General features: G+C 45.4%; 1 protein-coding gene across 1 annotated transcript; it reads left to right on the top strand.

Annotated features, from left to right (window-relative positions):
- Positions 1-3,414: 3,414 nt before the first annotated feature.
- On the top strand, positions 3,415-20,121 carry NFE2L3 (NFE2 like bZIP transcription factor 3; the record flags this gene model as incomplete). The annotated part of the gene is made up of 6 exons (XM_080976100.1): positions 3,415-3,492; positions 4,912-4,994; positions 5,154-5,784; positions 15,389-15,532; positions 17,083-17,166; positions 18,689-20,121. The coding sequence occupies 6 exons, from the start codon at positions 3,415-3,417 to the stop codon at positions 19,835-19,837; spliced, it is 2,169 nt and encodes a 722-aa protein (XP_080832226.1). The 3' UTR covers positions 19,838-20,121.
- Positions 20,122-20,579: the final 458 nt, after the last annotated feature.

Raw genomic sequence — 20,579 nt, forward strand, 5'->3', positions numbered from 1 at the left:
GGAAGTGGGTGAGACAATGTTTTGTTTTCTACTATGCTTCTGCTTATTGCCAGCGTGGTGTAGTGGTTAAGAGCAGTGGACTCATAATCTGGTGAACCGGGTTCGCATCTCCGCTCCTCCACATGCAGCTGCTGGGTGACCTTGGGCCAGTCACACTTCTCTGAAGTCTCTCAGCCCCACTCACATCACAGAGTGTTTGTTGTGGGGGAGGAAGAGAAAGGAGCTTGTTAGCCGCTTTGAGACTCCTTAAGGGGAGTGAAAGGCGGGATATCAAGTCCAAACTCCTCCGCCTCCTCTTCTTCTCCTTCAAACCAATATGGGTCTAGCAATGGGCTTCAATTAAAAATGCACAGAAGGAATATAATAGGCACCGGCAAGAACTCAAGACTCACGTAAGCAGGGTGTGTGTGTGTGTGTGTGTGTGTGTGGATAGACTATGAAGCTACAACAGTGAGATGATAAATTCCCCTCTTCCTCTGACATGCACATGTGTATTTATATTGGATCATGTTGTATGATGGATTTCAATAGTAAGCTGCCTTAGGAGCCAATACTGGACTTTATTTTATTTTTTTCAAAAAAATTTAATTAATTTTCAAAAATTTTAAACATACAAACAAAAATCTTAACTGTACTTAATTCAATCTTCATAACATTGTTAGATGACCTCTAATCCCTCTGGCTGAGTTTCAGTATACGGTATATCTTTGTAAAAGTTTTTTTCAAAACCTAATTTCTCATAAAATTAACTTAATCACTTAACATCTTTCTTTTCATTTTAACTTTAAACACTTATTCTGTAACATCACATATTTAAATCCTAAGCCTTTCTGATATTTGCAAATTTTTCCAATTAAGTTATCTTAACATATTTAACTAAATAGTCTTTAAATTTCATCCATTCCTTCTGGTACTCCTCCTCCTTCTGGTCGCGGACTCTTCCAGTCAGGTCGGCTAGCTCCGAAAAGTCCATCGTCTTCATCTGCCTTTCCTCCACTGTTGGGACTTCTTGTGTAACCAATACTGGACCTTAGTTGAGCATGCAGAACATCCCAGATTCAATCTCCAGCATCTCCAAGCAGGGCTGGAAGAGACCCCTGCCTGACATCCTGGAAAGCTTCTGCCAGTCAGTGCTGGCAATACTGAGCTAGATAGACCAATGGTCTGACTCTGCGTAAGGCAGCTTCCTATGTCCGATGAAAAGCGAAGTATAAATTAACAGATGCTTCCTGCTTTCTTCCAAGATTCCTAGAAAGGCAGCTCTTTACCGTTAAACATGTGTTCAAACAGCAAAATCCTCTGCATGGTTCCAGTTCCACTGTGTTCAGTGGGACTAAGTTCAAGATCTGTGTGCCTACAATTGCAGCCTAAACTATATCAGTGATGAACGATGTCAGCCAGTAGAGGTCTCCCTGAATCTTTTATGCTGACTATAATTCAGCTCTTTTTTGTTGTTGTTAATGACTTACATTAACAATTATATTGTGCTGACACAATCTATGTCCAAAGCTGAGATACAAAATGGTACAGAGAAGTGTATTCTTCTGGATGCTTCTCAGGAAGCTCTGCAGATCAGGAAGGATTTTAAAATGTACTGATTGAAGCACAATATGGGTGATGAATTTGAAGCTGTGGTCTAAACCACTGAGCCTCTTGGGCTTGCTGACTGGAAGGTCGGCAGTTCGAATCCCTGTGACGAGGTGAGCTCCCGTTGCTCTGTCCCAGCTCCTGCCAACCTAGCAGTTCGAAAGCTTACCAATGCAAGTAGTCAAAATAAAAAAAATCCTTCCAGTAGCACCTTTAAGACCAACTAAGTTAGTTCTTGGTATGAGCTTTCGTGTGCAAGCACACTTCTTCAGATACACTGAAACAGAAGTAGCCAGATCCTTCTATATAGTGAGAAGGTGGGGAGGGGTATTACTCAGAAGGGTGGTGGGAATGGGAGATAGGCAGATAGCTGGGATGAGCCTGCTGACGACTCTTAACGACTGTAATGGGTCTTACAGGAAAAGGCAAGGGGTGAGAAGGTGAGAAATGGCTTAGTCATGTATAATGGGATAAGAATCCAATGTCTTTGTTCAAGTAGATAAATAGGTACCGCTCCAGCGGGAAGGTAAACAGCATTTCCATGTGCTGCTCTGGTTTCGCCAGAAGTGGCTTAGTCATACTGGCCACATGATCCGGAAGCTGTCTACAGACAAATGTCGGCTCCCTCGGCCAGTAAAGCGAGATGAGTGCCACAACCCAAGAGTCGTTCACGACTGGACTTAACTGTCAGAGGTACCTTTACCTTTACCTATGAGTTAAGGTAGCATGGTGAATTTATGTGATTTCCCCCTGTCTGTCTTGTCTGTCTGTCTGTCTGTCTGTCTCTCAGTCTAGAAAGAGATTTGAGAAAATCCATAACTTGCAATTTAAGTATTAAGCAGGAAAACAGTATTTCAGCCAGAATTAGGTCAGATCTAACACGTTCACTTCTAGTTTTCTGGCAGCCTCAGAGGTGTGGGTGAATGAACACCAGCAGCACATACAGACTTCAGCATGCAGTTTTCCAGCATGCTAGTGCAATCCCCAGAATGTGCATTGAGTTGCCATCAGACTGCATCTAATCACCTCTATACGATAGCACAAACGCAGGAGGCTGGGTTGCCATATTTTGAAGAGCAGAAAAAGAGGATGCTATGATGGCCATTCAAAGCAAATAAATGCAATTTGTCTCAAATTTTACCGCTGGAAAAAAGAGGCCATGTCCTAGAAAAAGAGGACACATGGCAACCCTCTTTTTCTGAGTCAGACCATGCGTCCATCTAGTTCATGGGTAGACAAAGTAAGGCCTGGGTGCCGGATCCGGCCCAATCGCCTTCTAAATCCGGCCCCCGGATGGTCCGGGAATCAGCGTGTTTTTAAATGAGTAGAATGTGTGCTTTTATTTAAAATGCATCTCTGGGTTATTTGTGGGGCATAGGAATTCGTTCTTTTTTTTTCTTTCCAAAATATAGTCCGACCCCCACAAGGTCTGAGGGACAGTGGACCCTGCTGAAAAAGTTTACTGACTCCTGATCTCGTTCAATAATGTCTACACTGACTGGTAGCAGCTCTACAGGATGTCAGACTAGGATCTCTCTCGGCCCTACCTGGAGATGCAGGGGATGGAACCTGGAACATTCTGCACGTTAAAGAGATGCTCTGCCACTGAGCTAAGTCTCTTTCCCAGGAGACTTTAACCTGAGAAGGTAAATGCTAGTGGCAGCCCAGCTCTCTTTTTGTTCGGCTCCACCTGTTTCACACAATGACATGATGAGTCAGGCTTACAGGCAAGAGTAGGAATAGCCACATAAAAACAATTATGGTGCCCCCCCTTTGTGCAAGTACCAATGTCTTTTCGAAACAAATGTCACTGTGTTCTATATGCCAATGACAAGCACAGAAAAGGAAGATCTTGACAAAAGAGGTCAGAGCCACACACCCAAAAACACCTTGGACCATTTCCAAGTAAGGAACTCCCAGGCTGCCATTAGTTGAGCAATTTCCCCAAGCCTCATCTGACTGGCTTTGCCCCATGCAGAGACAGCACTAGCAGGTGAATTGTCTGACATTATGTTTCTTTCGTAACACAAAAGCAAGTTTAATAATAATAATAATAATAATTTTAAAACTGGGAGGCTATGAGAAAGTTTGAGAAGCCTTCACAACAGCATCCAAACCATAGTTTCCATTTGTAACATTAAGCCTTTCTTCCTGTGGAGGTGAGTAGTCACAGGTGACAACTACCAAGAAGGATACATTTAGGCTGCCTTCTGCAACCTGGTGCCCTCCAAGAGTTTTGGATAAGAACTGTCCTTAGCCCATACCAGCCCAAATATCTGATGGGTGAAGCCTGGGAGTTGTGGTGCTGAAAAGAAGGCTGTGCTGATGGGTGCCGGTGCCCAAAACATTTGGAGGATACCAGTTTCGTGAAGGGTGTTTGGAAAGTAAAGAAAACTCTTAGGTTCCATGGATTCAGAAGGACTCTAAAAGGAGGAAGTGAAGGCAATGCTGTAGCTATGGGGTAGCTAGCTGGGTGTGAGGCCTCCAGAGGGGTGCCACTGAGGCTCCCAGCCGGGGGGGCTTGCCAAACTAGGTCTTTCACTCGGGTGAAATAAAGCCTAGTTTCACCCCTAGTGAAGGATCACCCCCTAAGCCAGTGGTTCCTAAAGTGGGTGGTACCACCCAAAGTGGGTGGGGCAGTGGGCTAACCTAGGGAATAAACAACTACAGTGGTACCTCGGGTTACATACGCTTCAGGTTACATACGCTTCAGGTTACGGACTCTGCTAACCCAGAAATAGTGCTTCAGGTTAAGAACTTTGATTCAGGACGAGAACAGAAATTGTGCTCTGGCGGCGCAGCGGCAGCAGGAGGCCCCATTAGCTAAAGTGGTGCTTCAGGTTAAGAACAGTTTCAGGTTAAGTACAGACCTCCGGAACGAATTAAGTACTTAACCCGAGGTACCACTGTATCTGACTTTTAGAAGACATCTGAAGACTGTGTGTGGGCTTACAAAGACATTCCCTAAACTTCCTGTTTAGGGAAGTTTTTAATGTTTGATGTTCTGTCGTCTTTTTAATATTCTGTTGGGAGCTGCCCAGAGTGGCTGGGGAAACCCAGCCAGATGGGCCAGGTATAAATAATGAATTATTGTTATTATTACTAGGGGACTTCTGGAGGTGCAAATGACTACAGTATCAGACTTTGACAAGCTGGTCTCACTGGATCAGGTTCATCGATGTTGTTGGATTAATTATACTAAAAGTTTTTAACTGGACTTGGAACAAACGTGCAATTAACTGTTACTGTTTTGGATTGCCTTGTGTTCTTAACTTCCTTTGTGGGTCCTGCAAACCACTATTCTGAACAATGCTTTTTTTACAGGGCCGTGTTCCCCATATCCTACCGGAGCCTAGAGATGAGCCCTGCTGCAGCCTCAACCTGCTTCATGACACTCTCTTCCTCAGGTGCTGCAGCAGCAACTAAGCTGCGGTTTCAAACTGGCGTTGACGTTCCTGCATTGCAGCGGGTCGGACTAGATGACCCTGGGAGGACCCTTCTGCGATTCCTCCACCGCCACCCGCCTCGCCGGCAATTCACACACAGGCCTAAACACACGTGCTCAGTTCCTCCTCCTCTTCTCCCGCCCCGCCTCAGCCTTCATTGGCTGCCTCCAAGCGGGGCTGGCTCAGCCGGCGGGCGGTTGGTTGCTGCTCCTCCGCCCGAGACCCGGCGCGGCGGTTCCCCGGGTGCGCTCGCCGCGAGGAGCCGAGAGGCGGCGGGGTGGAGGCGACGGAGTCCGGGTCCCTCCCGTCCCGGTTCCCGCGCAGCGCTGGAGGAAGAGGCGGCCTGAGAGCGCCGGGGAGGCGTTGCCCGGCGAGGCCGGGAGTTCGCCCCCTGCCCGGGCTGCAGAACAACAAGCGAGGAGGAGGCCGCCCCCGAGCAACTCCTGGGCGAGCGCTGGGGACGCCGCCGCGTCGCTTTCCCGCCACCAGGGTGGCCGCTTGGATAGCGCGGGAGGGCGAGCGCGAGGCGCCTCAGCAGCAAGTGGCGCCGCCGCCGCCGCCGCCCCGCGCAGACCTCGCAGGAGGCGGGAAGCGCAGCCGCCAGGAGACAGCGCTCGGCGGCAGCTCCCCCTGCCCCGGCCGGCCGCCATGGCTGCCGCGGCGAGGCGACGGCGAGGGACTCGAAGCGGTGGCTGCTGCTCCTGCCGCCTCCTCTGGAGGAGTCCGAAACAAGCGCCCCAGTCGAGAAGAGGTAAGGGCTAGGAGCCGACGGGAAAACCCCTCTCCTCTTCACGTATCCAAATATGCCAACGCCTCGGGGGGCGAAATCCCATTGGCCTCCCTCCCTCAAATATTCGAGGCCCCCACTCCACCCCAGTTGATGGGCATTGCCATTCAAAGGGTGTGCGTGCCCCGCGGCTGGTGATCGATAAACCAATATTTTCTTCAAGTTGGCACCCTTGTAAAGCAGCCCAAAGAGACAATACGCTGTGAGCTGCCTTTCCTTTTTACCAGCCTGAGAAGGGAAGTATCCGCACCACTTCGGAGGGTCATTGCAAAGCTCCTCCTCCTTTGCATGTTTGCGTTTATTTACTTATTTGTTGCATTTACTTTTCCCAGCTTGGTTTTTTTAACGAAGAACGCCCCAAATCCCCTCCAAACCCATGCCAAAGTTTTGCTGCGAATTCGTAGTTAACGAAGCTCTCCCCCCCCCCCCCATCCCGGGAGTTCGAAAGTGGTGTGCATATACTGTAGTTCTTGGGCACCCCGTTTTATCCACACGGCAACCCTGTTAGGTGGAGAGGCGGTGGCTGGCCCAAAGTCACCCAGTAAGTTTCGTGGCCCAGTGGGGATTTGAACCCTGGTGTCTTCCTCGAGTCCTAGTTTGACATCCTAACCATTACCCCTTGCTGGCCAATAATGAAGAACCTGGCTTTAAATGCAGGTTCAACATGAGCAAAAGGGCCTTGAGGATCATTAAAAAAAAATAAAAATCCAGTTTTCAAGTATTATCTCCCATCAGTTAAAGAGAGAGAGAAATGTATACTGCATATGGGCTTACAAAGTAAGAAAAAAAGCACAAGACTTTTCTCTTAGTTTGGTAGATGTGGGAGATCAGTTTGACAGTGCCAGAATAAAGTGGTGCATTTAAGGCCTGTTGGGCATGGTAGTCTTGCAAGGGATGGAAGTGCTGCAACTAACCCATCTGCCCTTGTTCCTCTGGCTTGTTGGAAAGGCTAACTAGGAAATGCCCAGCACCCTAGAGCATAGTGGCCTGGCGAGGGGGATAGCACTGCACCTGGTGGACCAAGTGCACCTCTTAAAGGTAAAGGTAAAAGGACCCCTGACCATTAGGTCCAGTTGTGGCCAACTCTGGGGTTGCGGCGCTCATCTCGCTTTATTGGCCGAGGGAGCCGGTGTACAGCTTCCGGGTCATGTGGCCAGCATGACTAAGCCACTTCTGGCGAACCTGAGCAGCGCACAGAAACGCCATTTACCTTCCCGCTGGAGCGGTACCTATTTATCTACTTGCACTTTGACGTGATTTCGAACTGCTAGGTTGGCAGGAGGAGGGACCGAGCAACGGGAGCTCACCCCACCGTGGGGATTCGAACCACCGACCTTCTGATTGGCAAGTCCTAGGCTCTGTGGTTTAACCCATAGCGCCATCCACGTCTTGTGCACCTCTTAGCCTTGTACAAAATCTAACAGAGAGACATTCTGCTGTGCCATGCCTTGCTTTATTTCATGTAAAGTACTAGCCTGCCTGGAAGTTGCATCTTCTGTCATGCAGCGAAGTCAAAACCCAGAGTCTTCACAGTAAATGAATAAAACTTTACTGAGTTAAACATATTTCTTTACAAACACATAATGGAGGAGAGCAAAGTAAAAAACAGGCACCCCCAAACTCGGCCCTCCAGATGTTTTGGGACTACAACTTCCATCATCTGTAGCTAACAGGACCAGTGGTCAGGGATGATGGGAATTGTAGTCCCAAAACATCTGGAGGGCCGAGTTTGGGGGTGCCTGGTAAAAACAGAAGAAGATTAGACTAGGCTAGAGAGCACTCCGTGTGTCTTCCTACAATTGATACAATATTTGTACAGTGGTGCCTCGCAAGACGAAATTAATTCGTTCCGCAAGTCTCTTCGTCTTGCGAGTTTTTCGTCTTGCGATGCACGGTTTCCCATAGGAATGCATTGAAAATCAATTAATGCGTTCCTAGGGAAACCGCCTTCAGACCAGGTCCGGGGACAGTCTGTCCCCGGACCTCTTCTGAAGGCTGGGGGGGGGGGGGGGGACAAGGGCTTTTCTTCCCACCCCCAGCATTTTAAAAAACCCCGGGACAGCGGAGGACTTCTCCGCTGTCCGGGCGATCTTAAAATGCTGGCGGGCGGCATTTTAAAATCGCCCCGGGACAGCGGAGGACTTCTCTGCTGTCCGGGGCGATTTAAAAGCCCCTGGGAAGGCGGGCAGGGGGGACAAAGACTTTCGCCCCCCGCCCGCCTTCAGAAGGTGTTCCCGCCCCCCCTGCCCCGCTTCGGAGCACCGGGAGAAGCGATCTCCCCGCAGCCCCTTGCTTCAAAAGAGGTCCGGGGGCAGCGGGGAAGAAGCGCTGCGCTTCCCGCTGCCCCCGGACCTCTTTTGAAGCAAGGGGCTGCGGGGAGATCGCTTCTCCCCGCAGCCCCTTGCTTCAAAAGAGGTCCGGGGGCAGTGGGAAGCGCTTCCCGCTGTCCCCGGACCTGGGGCGGCGGGGAGAAGATCGCTTCTCCCCGCCGCCCCTTGCTTCAAAAGAGAAGACCCGCTGTCCCCGGGGCAAGCTTCGTTTTGCGAAGCAAGCCCATAGGGAAATTCGTCTTGCGAGGCAACTCGAAAACAAAAAAACCTTTCGTTTTGCGAGTTTTTCGTCTCGCGAGGCGTTCGTCTTGCGGGGTACCACTGTACAAGGAATGAGTCATCTAGCTGAATTAGTCTGCACTTTTCAGCATTTTCCAACACTTTCTGCACTTTACTGTACTGCTTCTGCTCTCAAAGACCTTTGTCACATGACATCTTCTGAGCTGTAGCCATTGCAACAAGAAGCCATGGATAGCCTTATCCTCTGTGTCACAACTTACCCCTGTTCCTGCATGTGTGGAGATGGGTGAGACCGTTTAGTTAGCCTGCGCATGTTCAGCGATGCTCTCTTTTTCTCTTGCTTCACAGGATTTGGGGCTGCAGCCTGGAAGTGTAGACAGATCCCAAGGCGTAAGCTCAGATTCTGTTTATGATAACATCAGTGCCTGTGGTGAGGCAACTCCCAGCTGCTTTTCCAGTTGCTATGAAATATATCAGGGTGTTGCCAAAACTGCTGGAGAGGTCCTGGGTATTGCACAGAATTGTCTCTGTGCTGAAAGTTGTAGGGTTGGGAAGGGAGAGAGCTGTTCAGGTTCTGATCCTTCAGGCATCTTAGACCATAGCTGTCAACGTTTCCCTTTTTTGTAAGGGAAATTCCCTTATTCCGAATAGGATTCCTCGCAAGAAAAGGGAAAAGTTGACAGCTGTGTGTTAGACCATTTCCATTTTTTCTTTACACCTTGTATTACCTCTTCCATCCCCCATGCTACTGTTACTTTGGGGAAAATGTGGACCCAAAGCTGTCAGAGAGCCAGTGTGGTGTAGTGGTTAAGAGCGGTAGACTCGTAATCTGGGGAACCGGGTTCGCGTCTCCGCTCCTCCACATGCAGCTGCTGGGTGACCTTGGGCCAGTCACACTTCTTTGAAGTCTCTCAGCCCCACTCACCTCACAGAGTGTTTGTTGTGGGGGAAGAAGGGAAAGGAGAATGTTGGCCGCTTTGAGACTCTTTCGGGTAGTGATAAAGCGGGATATCAAATCCAAACTCTTCTTCTCTTCTTCTCTCTTACAAACTCTCAGTGGGTCTTGCTCCCAGTGATGACTTGGTGATGATGTCCAAAACAGTCTTATGTCCAAAATAAAAGTGTGCACTGCACTGTGGGTTTGGGAATTTGATGGGAGCTGAAATTCAGAAATAAGAGAGGTCTTTCTATAAAGCTATGATGCTGTAGAATATACATCAACTTTTAAATGTGAGGGCATCTCACTACCATATTAAAAAAGGTTGGGGCTTCTAGCAGTACACACGCCTAGGAAATAACAATGGTTACCTTTTCAGATTGCTGGTTCACACTCAAGCAAGCGGCCTTTCTTTAACAGAACAGTTTGTAGGGTGAGGAGACAGTTGTTTCTGCACATATTTTTCTTCCAAAAGTGTTTTTCATCTTACCTGCTTGCACATTCAGTTCCATCTTTATTTGGTTATGCAAACATCAACAGGAGTTTCTTTTTTCTTTCTTGTTCTGAAAGTTGCATGTTGCTTTCTGACAGGCAATATACCTTTAGTCATTGTTCCAACTCTCACTGAAAGGGGAGTTTCCCCATTGACACTAATGAGTACCGGTTTTTGCTTTTTAATAATGGCTTGATTAAAGAGAATGTAATACCTTAAGAGCTTGCAGATCAGCTCTGCTGCTGTGTAATTAAACGTAGCTACTGGAAAGCAGTGTCAGATTTACACATTGGTCCTAATCCTGCTAAGAACAAAGTATATTTAAAGTTGATGTAAAAGCACAGTAAGTTTAGAGACCATTTAAAAATAAGAAAACTAGAAGAGCAAACAGTGCTAAAATAAGTGTGAAGATTGCAGAAAGAGGCACATTTTAGTTCATTTAAATCAGTGGAATTAAGCTTGCTTTACTATATAATTGATGGTGGTCATGGTATGTATGTATATTTTCCACCAAAAATTATATTTCTTATATTTTCCACCGAAAATTATTGTTGAAGTATTCAGACTTAGAGTGTGGTAGATTCTAACAATGCATTCTTACACTAGTCTCCTCAGAAGTAAGTCCCATTGAGTTCAACAAGATTTCCTTCCAGGTAAGAAGGTATAGGCTTGTAGTCCAAGTTCCTTGACATTGTGGTTCCAGTATATGGTTTATGGATAATCCTCTGGTGCTTAAGACTTTTCGTTGTGTTGTGTAATCCACCTTTTAGTAATGCAAATTTATGTTATGTCTAGTGGGAAGTAAAATTGACACTACTGTCCAGGACACATAACCTAAATGTGCATGCTGCAACTACTTTGAATTTTGTTATATTAGCCTGTAGTGCAAATGTAACAACCTCTGTCAACAAGAATACACACTTGATTTCTCTTCCATGTTCTGTCCTGAAGAATCCTTGGAGCACAACTAGTACACAAGAGGTGCGTAAGAAGAGCTCTGCTAGACCACAGATGAGCATCCTTGCTTGTGACAATAGCCAGCAGCAGAGGTGCTTCTACAAAACCCACAAGGAGGGCTTGAAGGCTACAGCTGCCTTCTCCTCAGCAAGTGGGACTTAGTGGCCTCCTGCCCCTCTGAACTTGGAGGTTACATACATGAATAAGCATTGATCAAAAAGGTTTAATGATGGTCTAGACTAGAGGGTCCCCAACACGCTGCAGATAGTACTTCAAATGCCTGGCTGAAGCTTGCAAGAAGGCATACTTGATCAGCAAAGCTTTGTTTTTACTCAGGCTGAATGCAACCCATAGTTGCTAAGGGTTTCAACAGCACTGCAATATAAGCTGCAATCCCACGCCATGTGCTTGCATGCTTCAAGATCCAATAGACTTCAGCGAGACATTTGCAAACAGGTTTAATTATTCAGCCTTAGACTTAGGTTTCAAACATGTGCTTGCTTGTTCACAGTGACACTGACAGGTAGAAGAGCATACAATTGTAGCCATAGGAAAAGAGGTGGGGATTCTTTCATTTAAAGCAGCTTGTGCAGAATTGACTACGAGATAAGTATAGTAGACCATTTTATCCAGCTTGCCCTTGACAAATGTTTGGTTGGGTAAGACTCTTAGGAGCATAATAATTGTCTTAGCTTTTCAGTTTAGGAACTCTTAAGAGAAGTGTGTGCAAATACCAATGCCTTTGCAAAAAGTAGGTTTTGAGATACAATAAAAATTCTAATCCTGACTTTCAGTTCATTGCCACATGACTTAAAATGCCTACTGTTTCTGTTTTGATATACGTTCCCCCCACTTGTAATGGAATTTTGTTTTTACTTGGCTATGATTCGAGATCTGTTACTTCCGTAGGTAGTTGTAAAACTAGTTTCTCCACCCTGACCTAGAAGGATCTGAGCACTGGAGCAAGAGATGACTAATTTTCAATTCTAGTTAACACCAAACTTCTCTTGAGAACTTCAGCTGGAGTGTCTAAAAAATACACAGAGTGTAAGGGAGGTGGTGGGCCTGTTTAGATGGCCCGCCATCAGAGTCTAATGGATCCTGGTGTCTTCCTGAATGCAGGAATTTTCCAGTGGAAAAAGCTGATGATTCTGTTGAAGCTCTCACTGTGGAATGGTGAGATTGGATGTGCAGTTGGCACAATACTTCCAGAATGGCTTCTTCAGCATTGTGGAGCCTGCTTGCCTCCTTGGTAATCTGGGGAGCTTCAGTCTATACAAGCTAGACTCAGACTAGAGCATAAGTAATGCTCTCCTTATTTCATTCTGAAACCGACCAAGCACTGGCCAGTGTCTACCATGTGGCAGTGTGAGCTGCGAAAAAGGCTCATTTTGCAGCTTTCATTGTATCCTCTAGTCTAGGAGCTGGCTGCAGAGGTTGCTGTCCCCTGCAAAGGGGAGGGGCCTCTGGAAAATTCCAGGACCTGCTGTGACCATCTGGCTACACATTTTGTGGATAAAGTTGCTTGACTTCGGAGTGGCCTTGATTCAGTGGTCGTTGCAGTTCCAGATGAAGTACCCAGTGCCAGAGTTGGTGAGATTGGTTTCAGCTTATGCAGGCGGCTAACGTGGGCAAGGCTGTATGCTGACCATGCATTCTCTTGACCCCTAACGCTTCTGGGCTTATTAAATCTAGCAGAGGGAGTTTAATTATCTGGGCCTAGAGCATGGTCAATGCTTCATTGCATTAGCAGTAACTATCAACCAGTTGCAAATATCCGCTTGCTGGGGAAGTGGGTGCAGAGAATTGTGGTGGGGAACCTGCAAGCATTTGTGGTTAACACACATTATTTTGATTGATTCCCTGGGTTCAGGCATGGCCATGGGACTAACTCTGCCTTGGCTACCCTGATGAATGACATTACAGATAGAGGGAAAGGGTATGTGTGAGTTTGCTCCTGCTTTTTGACCTCACTTCAACTTTCTGTGCCATTCGCTACTGCATTGTCCTCAACCGGCTCCAAGCAATGGGAATTGGGGTCACTGTGGTACATTGATTTCAGTACTACCTACAGGACCAGGTCCAGAAAACAGCATTGGGAAAGTGCTGTTTGGCTTGCTGGAGGTTATCCATATGAAGTCCCTGGGAGTGGTGGTTGGGCATTTGAGGGCAAGGTGCCATCAATGTGTTGATGTCTCTCAGCTCTGTTTCTCCATCACATCTGAATCAGGAGAGGCTGTGCAGGCCCTGGACCAGTGCTAGACACGGTGGTTGGATGGATGAGCAGGCCATTTTTTAAACATAAATATGGGCAGAATTCCTTTGCCACAGCCCTTATGACTCCTCCCCACCTGTGACGTGAGCTTTTGCTTGACCCTAGTTTACATTTGGAGAAAACAAAATGCCTATTTAAAAGCTGTTTGCATTCTCATCTGGACTCTGTGATTGTAGATTTGCCCAACCTGTTTACACAAAACTAAGTTTGCTGGCCACCAGTGCAATTTAGGCCAGAAGAACCACCTGGTTCAAGGCATGCTGCCAATGATTCTGATATTGGTGTTTTGTTGAGGTGCACAATGCCAAAATGCTGAAAGTCATGCAAAGTGAGAACTGGTGGAAAGTGAGGTCTCTCCCTGGTGTGTGTTCCTGAAGCAGACAGCACTGCTCACCCAAGAAGCACACTTGCTTGAGAGGTGTTGGTTCACCCAGCACACTAAGCCAAGCCATTGCCTTGGAAAGCAGCTTGAATGTGTGGGCTTCCAGAGAGGAACTTGCATCTACTTTGCTCTTTGCTGCTACTTTTCTGCTGCACCTTGCAAAGCTTAGCCATGGCTTGGCTTCGGATGCCATTTGAACTGGGACTCACTGCTAACCACAAGCTGTAACCAAGAATGGGAGACCAAGGTTTGGCTTAGTGTGGCGTGCAAACCAGACACACATACATTTTCTCCTCTGCTCATATTTGATGCAATATCCATTCCTGATTGATTTCTTTTAAGCAGCATCTCTCTTATGTGATGTTTATGTACAGTTCTTGCAAAAACATGTTCACAGTGCTGTAGGCTTGAGCAGCTGAGAAGGGCTTGGGGATGTACCAGACCAACTTGCACTGCTGCAAAAGGTTTTGTGTTTTAACACAAATAGAAACATTAAGGGTTGTGGAATATATAGGGGAGGAGGAGATGTGGGTGGTGAAGTGTTGTTTTGAAGCAAACATACTTTCTCCAATTAGGTAGGACTCACAGCAGCAACTTTGCACTTAAACAATGAAGCACATGAATAAAAGACAGGAAGAGGAGAGTGGGTGTCGAGGTAGGGCAGGAGGCGGTTCAAAATGTGGTTCTGTTCCTTACAGTCATTGCAATTAATTGATGAAGCTACTTAAGTGTGCACTTCTAAAAGCAGTCCTTTCAAATCCCTGCTAACAGCAGAGGGCTTGGGGAGAGGGAGGAGGAATGCCTACTGAACTCAAAGCATAAATTCACATGCTGGAAAGAAGGGATTTTTTTAAAAAAAACACTGATTGCAGAGCGGAGCGGAAGACCTCCTACAAGCTGCAAAAGGGAGTGGAATTTTCTTTAGCAGCATGGGAATGGGTTTGACAACAACTGCTGAAGAATGCCAAGATTTCCACACCCTTGCTCTTGCTGTCAGTCAGTGGAAAGGGGAAAGTTGGCACAATGAGGCAATGCCAGCATTTGACTTCTACAAAGTCTTAAGGAAGGGGTCGGCAGCCTAAGGCCTATGGGCCACAAGCCCATGGGGGTCATTTAAGTGGCCCCCGAGCCGCCCCCGAACCGAGCCGCCCACTCAGCGAGCCTCCATGCGCTGCATTAAACTAGAGCAGGGACTCTCTTCCTCGGCGCCCGAAATCGTGTCTGTGCAGATGCCAGAAATCGCATCTGCACAGGTGCATACACTGGAAATCCCAGATGGGTGCATGATCCAGTCCACGGAGGGATCTCCCCTGGAGTGAACCGGCCCAGGTGAGGTAAACCTTGCCGACCTCTGTCTTAAGGGATGTCAAGCAGGAGAGACAGACAGGATGGAGGAAAGCAGACTATGACCAAACATACCATAGTTACTGTGATCATATGCAGAATGTCCATCGGCTTAAGTGCATTTTGTACGATAAACCATGGTTTCAAAAGTGTTTTAAAACTGCAGCAGACATACACCCTTGTGGTCTAACCATGGAAACAGGTGCATAAAGAACAGTGAGATGGGATTTCATTTACTATTCCCTCCCCAATAATACAAACATATGCCTAATATAATGGAACACAGATGGAACCAGATCTTTCAAGGTTAAATGCTTTATGTATAAGACTGAGTGAATATATTCTTTCCCCAATCTTTTGTTGCTGTCTGGTGTTACAGCGTTGCCTGAAAAATGTACATTTGAGGTTTGGTGGTCACATGCTTATTGGACTGTGTGTGTGTCATTGACTTACCAGGAAAAGGGCATGGGGTTGATGGACTGCAACTGATGAACTACTACTAGAGAAACAAAATACTATTCTGACGTGTGTCATTTCCTAGTATGCTGGTTGCTGACACATTACAGTGCTGAAAATTATTATTGTTTCCTGTTTCTCCTTATATTTACAGGATGTAGACTTAAAAGTGAGCCAGGAATGTTTGGAACACTGTTACGTTATAGAAGATGAAGACTCCGAATCTCAAGAGGAGGAAGAGGGTAAAAGCGACCAAGTGGATTGGAAAGAGAAGCTGAGTCCAGTTTCCAGCTCTTCGGTGAGAGTCATAAAAGAAGTTGTACTGGGCCATATATGGTTAAATTCTACTCAGCATAGACCCATTGAAATTAAGAGTCTTTTGGTAGTCTTGCCCATTAAGGTCAATGGTTCTATACTGAGTATGACTCACATTGAATTCAGTCCATTGCCTGGGAGCCTAAGTTGCTCTTCCATTCATGTATGATGGCGGAGATTCTCACCAAGTCCCCTGCCTCATATCCCACACCATATCCCAAGGGTCCTCAAACTCCCTGGGGTAGATTTTCAGGGGGCTGCAGAAAGAAGGGGGAGGAAGGAAAGTCTCTTTCCATAAACAAGACTTCTGTTCCATTCACAGAAGGAAAATTAGAACCCCAGCCATCAATATTAGTGTTTTTGAAAACTGATTCAGATATTTATTCATGGCAAGTCTTTATGAACATTTTTGAAATGTATATATTCACAGATACCATTGTGGGAATAACCTGTCATGTCTTAAAAGATATCGTTAACATTTTGCTGCACCAGTTACATGGTTATTATTTTCACCAACCCCAAATTTGTGGTCCACTCTTTTCTCTTTAACATCTCTGAATTATTATTTTTTAAGTTGATGTTGTTTTGCTTTAAATCATAAAACAGCTTTAGTATCAAAAGACTCCAGTTCTGACCATTATAAACAATGAATTTATGAAAGCAAGCATGTTCCGATAACTGCTGTTTACTAAAAAGTTTTACAATGGCATTTAAAAAACAACAACCATGGAAGTGTTGGCAGTTTGTAATTATCAAACTATTAGGGCAAGTATTACTACTTCCTCTGTAGCTGCATGAAAATCTAATGGAATGGTGAGCCTTAACTGCTAGTCAGGGGTCAGCAAGGTTTACTTTGCCTGGGCTGGTTCACTCCAGCGGAGATCCCTCTGTGGGCCGGATTGCGGGCGCGTGATTTCCGACGCTGCAGAAGCGAGTCCCCATGCTGTGCTGGTTTAGGGGCTCGCCAAGTGGGCAGCTCATGGGCTGGTTTAATGACCCCTATGGGCTGCTTGTGGCCCATGGGCCTTAGGCTGCCGACCCCAGTGCTAGATGGAAGACAGCAGCCCAATTCTGGGGTCCTGTTGTAAGCTTTTAATTGGCTGTCACGTAAACTCCTGGTTGTCTGAATCCACTCTGTGTGCAGCGAACAACATCTCAGAATGTGCTATCCTATAGTGCTTCTTCACAGATGTACTGCTGGCCAGTTAACTTGGTATGAAGATAGCATGCTTTGTTGTTTGCAAATGTTACTGTCACTCAGCGACATGCATATTTACTTAATACATTTTATATACCACCTGTCAGCCAGTTGGTTCCTAGGGCAGTTGAGAACAGGGTAAAGGGGTTGTCAGCCTCTTTCAGGCCCCTGGGCACATTTAGAATTTTGAGTTTTGCAGCTGTATACATCTCCTGTGGCTTGAAGTGGTGTCTTTTTCCTGATCCCCCTTACAATTCTACTTACAACTTTCCATTAACAATGGAGACATGTCTATTAATTGTGGGTTTTTTGGGGGGTGGGCGGGTTTACAACAGACTTACAGAAGCACTACTGGTTCTCCTTTCCCACTGGAAGGTTATTTTCCACTGCCAGCATCACTGACTGAAAATACACTGGAAGTAAGTGTTGCAATTTGAGATAGTTTACAAGCTTATGTGCAAACAGTTGGAAGCATGCTGCTACAATAACCTAGTTAAAGCAACTCTCTTTCTTGTCAGAAATTCTACAACTCAACTGCACCATCTTTTTTCCCCCTTTACCATTAACTTGCTTCCAAAAAGTGTGATTTGCCGAAGTAGAATCTGAAGAATTGTTTTAAAACCATTTCCCCGATTTCTACAACTCCATTCTAGGTGTTATGACAGAAGCCTCTGCTTACATCATGGAAGCGAAAGTAGTAAGATGAACCTGTAGTGAATGGAAGTGTAGCAATTGACTTAGGGGTGTATTCATTTTTCCTCAATTTGACTAAGGGGTTCCACATGGCACACCTTTCCAAGGGTGCATGCCAGTGGTAGGTGGAACAAATGTGACACTTAGCTTTGAGCTGTTGACTACATTTCAGTCGGGCAAGATCACTCAAGAGCAGGGTAGGACAGGGTTTGTGACCTGTTGAGAGTCATGAGGGTCAAATGGAAAAGCCCTGGAGGGCCTCATATTGCCCCAGGCTGAGGTTCCTCGGCCCTGATTTAGAAAATACCTGTGGTGGCCTACAAGGCTCATCATAATCACCTGTGTTGTTAATGTTATGTGTGGAATTGTTAAAATGATAACTCTCCTGCCTTTGGACAGCACAATAATCAACATGCTGCCCTCCAAGTCTGTATTTTATTAACGTAAACACCCAGCAGAAGCTGTATCTATTCTAAACCAAAGTTTGAACAGTAGGGGAAAGTGTGTAGATATTTCTAAATGGATGCAAGTATGTGAGAAACTACCTAGCTAGGGCAAACAGCTGAAGATGCTTTCATTTAATATAACCATAGAGGTGGAAGGGATCCTGAGGGATCATCTAGTCTAACCCCCTGCATTGAAGGATTATGCAGCTATCCCTTATGAGGATTGAACCTGCAACCTTTGCACTCAGCACCACACTCTAGCCAGGATGATGGGCCCAATGTTCAAGATGTTTGTTTTGAACCTTTTCAAGCTCTTCTTGCATGCCTCAGTATCTTTCCCTACATTACCTCCACCCCAATGTCTGTTGGATAAGCTCATAAGAATTCTGCCTTTAAAAATGGGGAAGACAAGGTGTGGGCTGTGAAACTTGTGCATCTATGTTGCAATTTTTAGGAAAACAATTCAAGCTGCTCCTGCTTCAGCAGAGGTGGGTAGTGGTGGTTTTCCAGTTTGTATTGCAGTAGATAGCAGACAAACTACTGCATCTTACTGGTTTCTTTTTGATGTTTTCCTCAATACTCTTTCAGGCTGCCATTTTTAGTGATCACACTCTTTCTGTAACAGCTGGTATTTGCAGAAAGCATTCTCTGTGTTTAAAGTATTGTGGGGGAGGGGGAAATAACATTTTAAATTATACAAAGGGCTGCTGTTGAACTGGCTGGAAACTATTTAACCATAGGGAGAGTTGCAAGGTTTCAAAATAACATAGAAAACATATTTTCATTTTGCTCCTTCTTTTAGGGACACTGGTTGGGAAATACTATGCCTGCTATCAACAGCAAAGGTATGAACCTGTCAAACTTCCACAATACAGTTAATTTGACTCAGGCTATTAGCCGTGATGTTAGTCTTCATGATGCTACAATGATGAAATTAGACCACAATGCTATAGTAAATGCAGAGAAAAGGAATTTGGAGATATTGGAGACTCTTTCATTAACTGATTCTCACACATCACTAATGAATGGTGTCAACATGCTTGGGGGTTTTGCATCTGATAATTGTACGAATCTAACAAACCAGGATTTGTTCTTGAGCCTGGATGGACATGGATTTGAAGCTTCCTGTTTCTTTGAAGAACGGGATTCTGATTCTGGACTGTCTTTGGATTTAAATCATAGCAATTCATCCCTTGTTTTTACCTGTGACAGTGATGCTGAATCTGCCACCTATGATGATTTAGTTGTAGGAGGCTGCTGCGCAGAATACAGCAAATGTTACCACACAGATTATCAAAGCAATTATGATCTCAGTGCAGAATTGTTTGTAGATGTGTTGCATGATCACACGTACAGCCAAATCCCACAACAGCTGGCACCCTGTGTGCCAGAAGAATATTACTTCATGTGGCCAGAGAAATCCAATAAAGCCAGAAGTAGAAATGGAGATAACGCAGGAAAAAACCAAAGCCGTGATGAATACCGCGCAGAAGCCCTGAGAATTCCATTCTCTGTAAATGATATTGTGACTCTGCCTGTTGATTCCTTCAATAGCATGTTATCAAAATACTACTTGACAGATAACCAGCTATCACTCATACGTGACATAAGGCGGAGAGGGAAAAACAAAGTCGCTGCTCAAAACTGCCGCAAACGTAAACTAGATGCAATTATGAACCTGGAAGATCAGGTGTGTCACCTTCAAGCACAAAAGGAAAAGCTCAAGAAGGAAAAAGCCCAGTGTAATAGATCAATTAGCAATATAAAGCAAAAACTAAATGATCTTTATTGGGACATTTTGAGTAGATTAAGAGATGACCAAGGAAGACCTGTTAACCCAAGCCAATACTCTCTACAGTGTTGTAAAAACAGCAGTGTTTTGGTTGCACCTGGAAAAGCCATCAAACTGGAACTGAAACAAAATAATCCAACCAAAAAAATGGCTAGATAGAAAATATTTCTCTTTAGCTATTGAAATGGAAAGGGATGTTTCTTAATTATTCTTAAATACTGTGACATTCACAGTTAGTTTACACAGGGAAAAATAAAGTTTGGTAAGGATCTACTTTGATTACCCACATTATCAAAATATTTTAAAGACTTGTATACAAAAAAATAAAAATTGTGTACTATAAACGAAATGTCCAAGCTCTAGGTCTGTGAACACAGGCCTAATAGAATCAGTTCTTAACTGAAGATTTCTCTTCATCTGAATAAATTATTGGTTAAACCATATTGCATAATTTATTCAGCTTTGCTAATCATGGGGGGAGGCAGAGGAGTTCTTGCAACTTAAAACTTCATTCTTTCATAGCCAGAACCAGGCAACAGTTTAAATGCTGAAAATGGCATTGTTATCTTTTATTTATTTTTATTCCTAAACTTATCTACCGCTTGATTGCTCACAATCCGAAGCGGTGTACATAAAAGAATCCACAAGCAATATAGTTACCATAAGACCAAACACTACCTAAAAATGCCTATTAGAATAAGGAGGTCTGAACAATGTGCCTGACGTACAAGCCATGCATCCAAAAAATAGAGAATCACCAGCAAAGACTCTCCCAAAGAACTCAGTGATTGGGCCGGGTTATAATGGATCCGATAGTGTTTAAGAGATCCTGCAACTATGTTGTCAAGGGCCTTGTAAATTGTCAGAGCAGTGAGCTTGGTCTGGAAACATTGGCAGCCAT

This window comes from Podarcis pityusensis (assembly GCF_964106645.2).
Source record: "Podarcis pityusensis genome assembly, chromosome: 12".
Taxonomy (NCBI): domain Eukaryota; kingdom Metazoa; phylum Chordata; class Lepidosauria; order Squamata; family Lacertidae; genus Podarcis; species Podarcis pityusensis.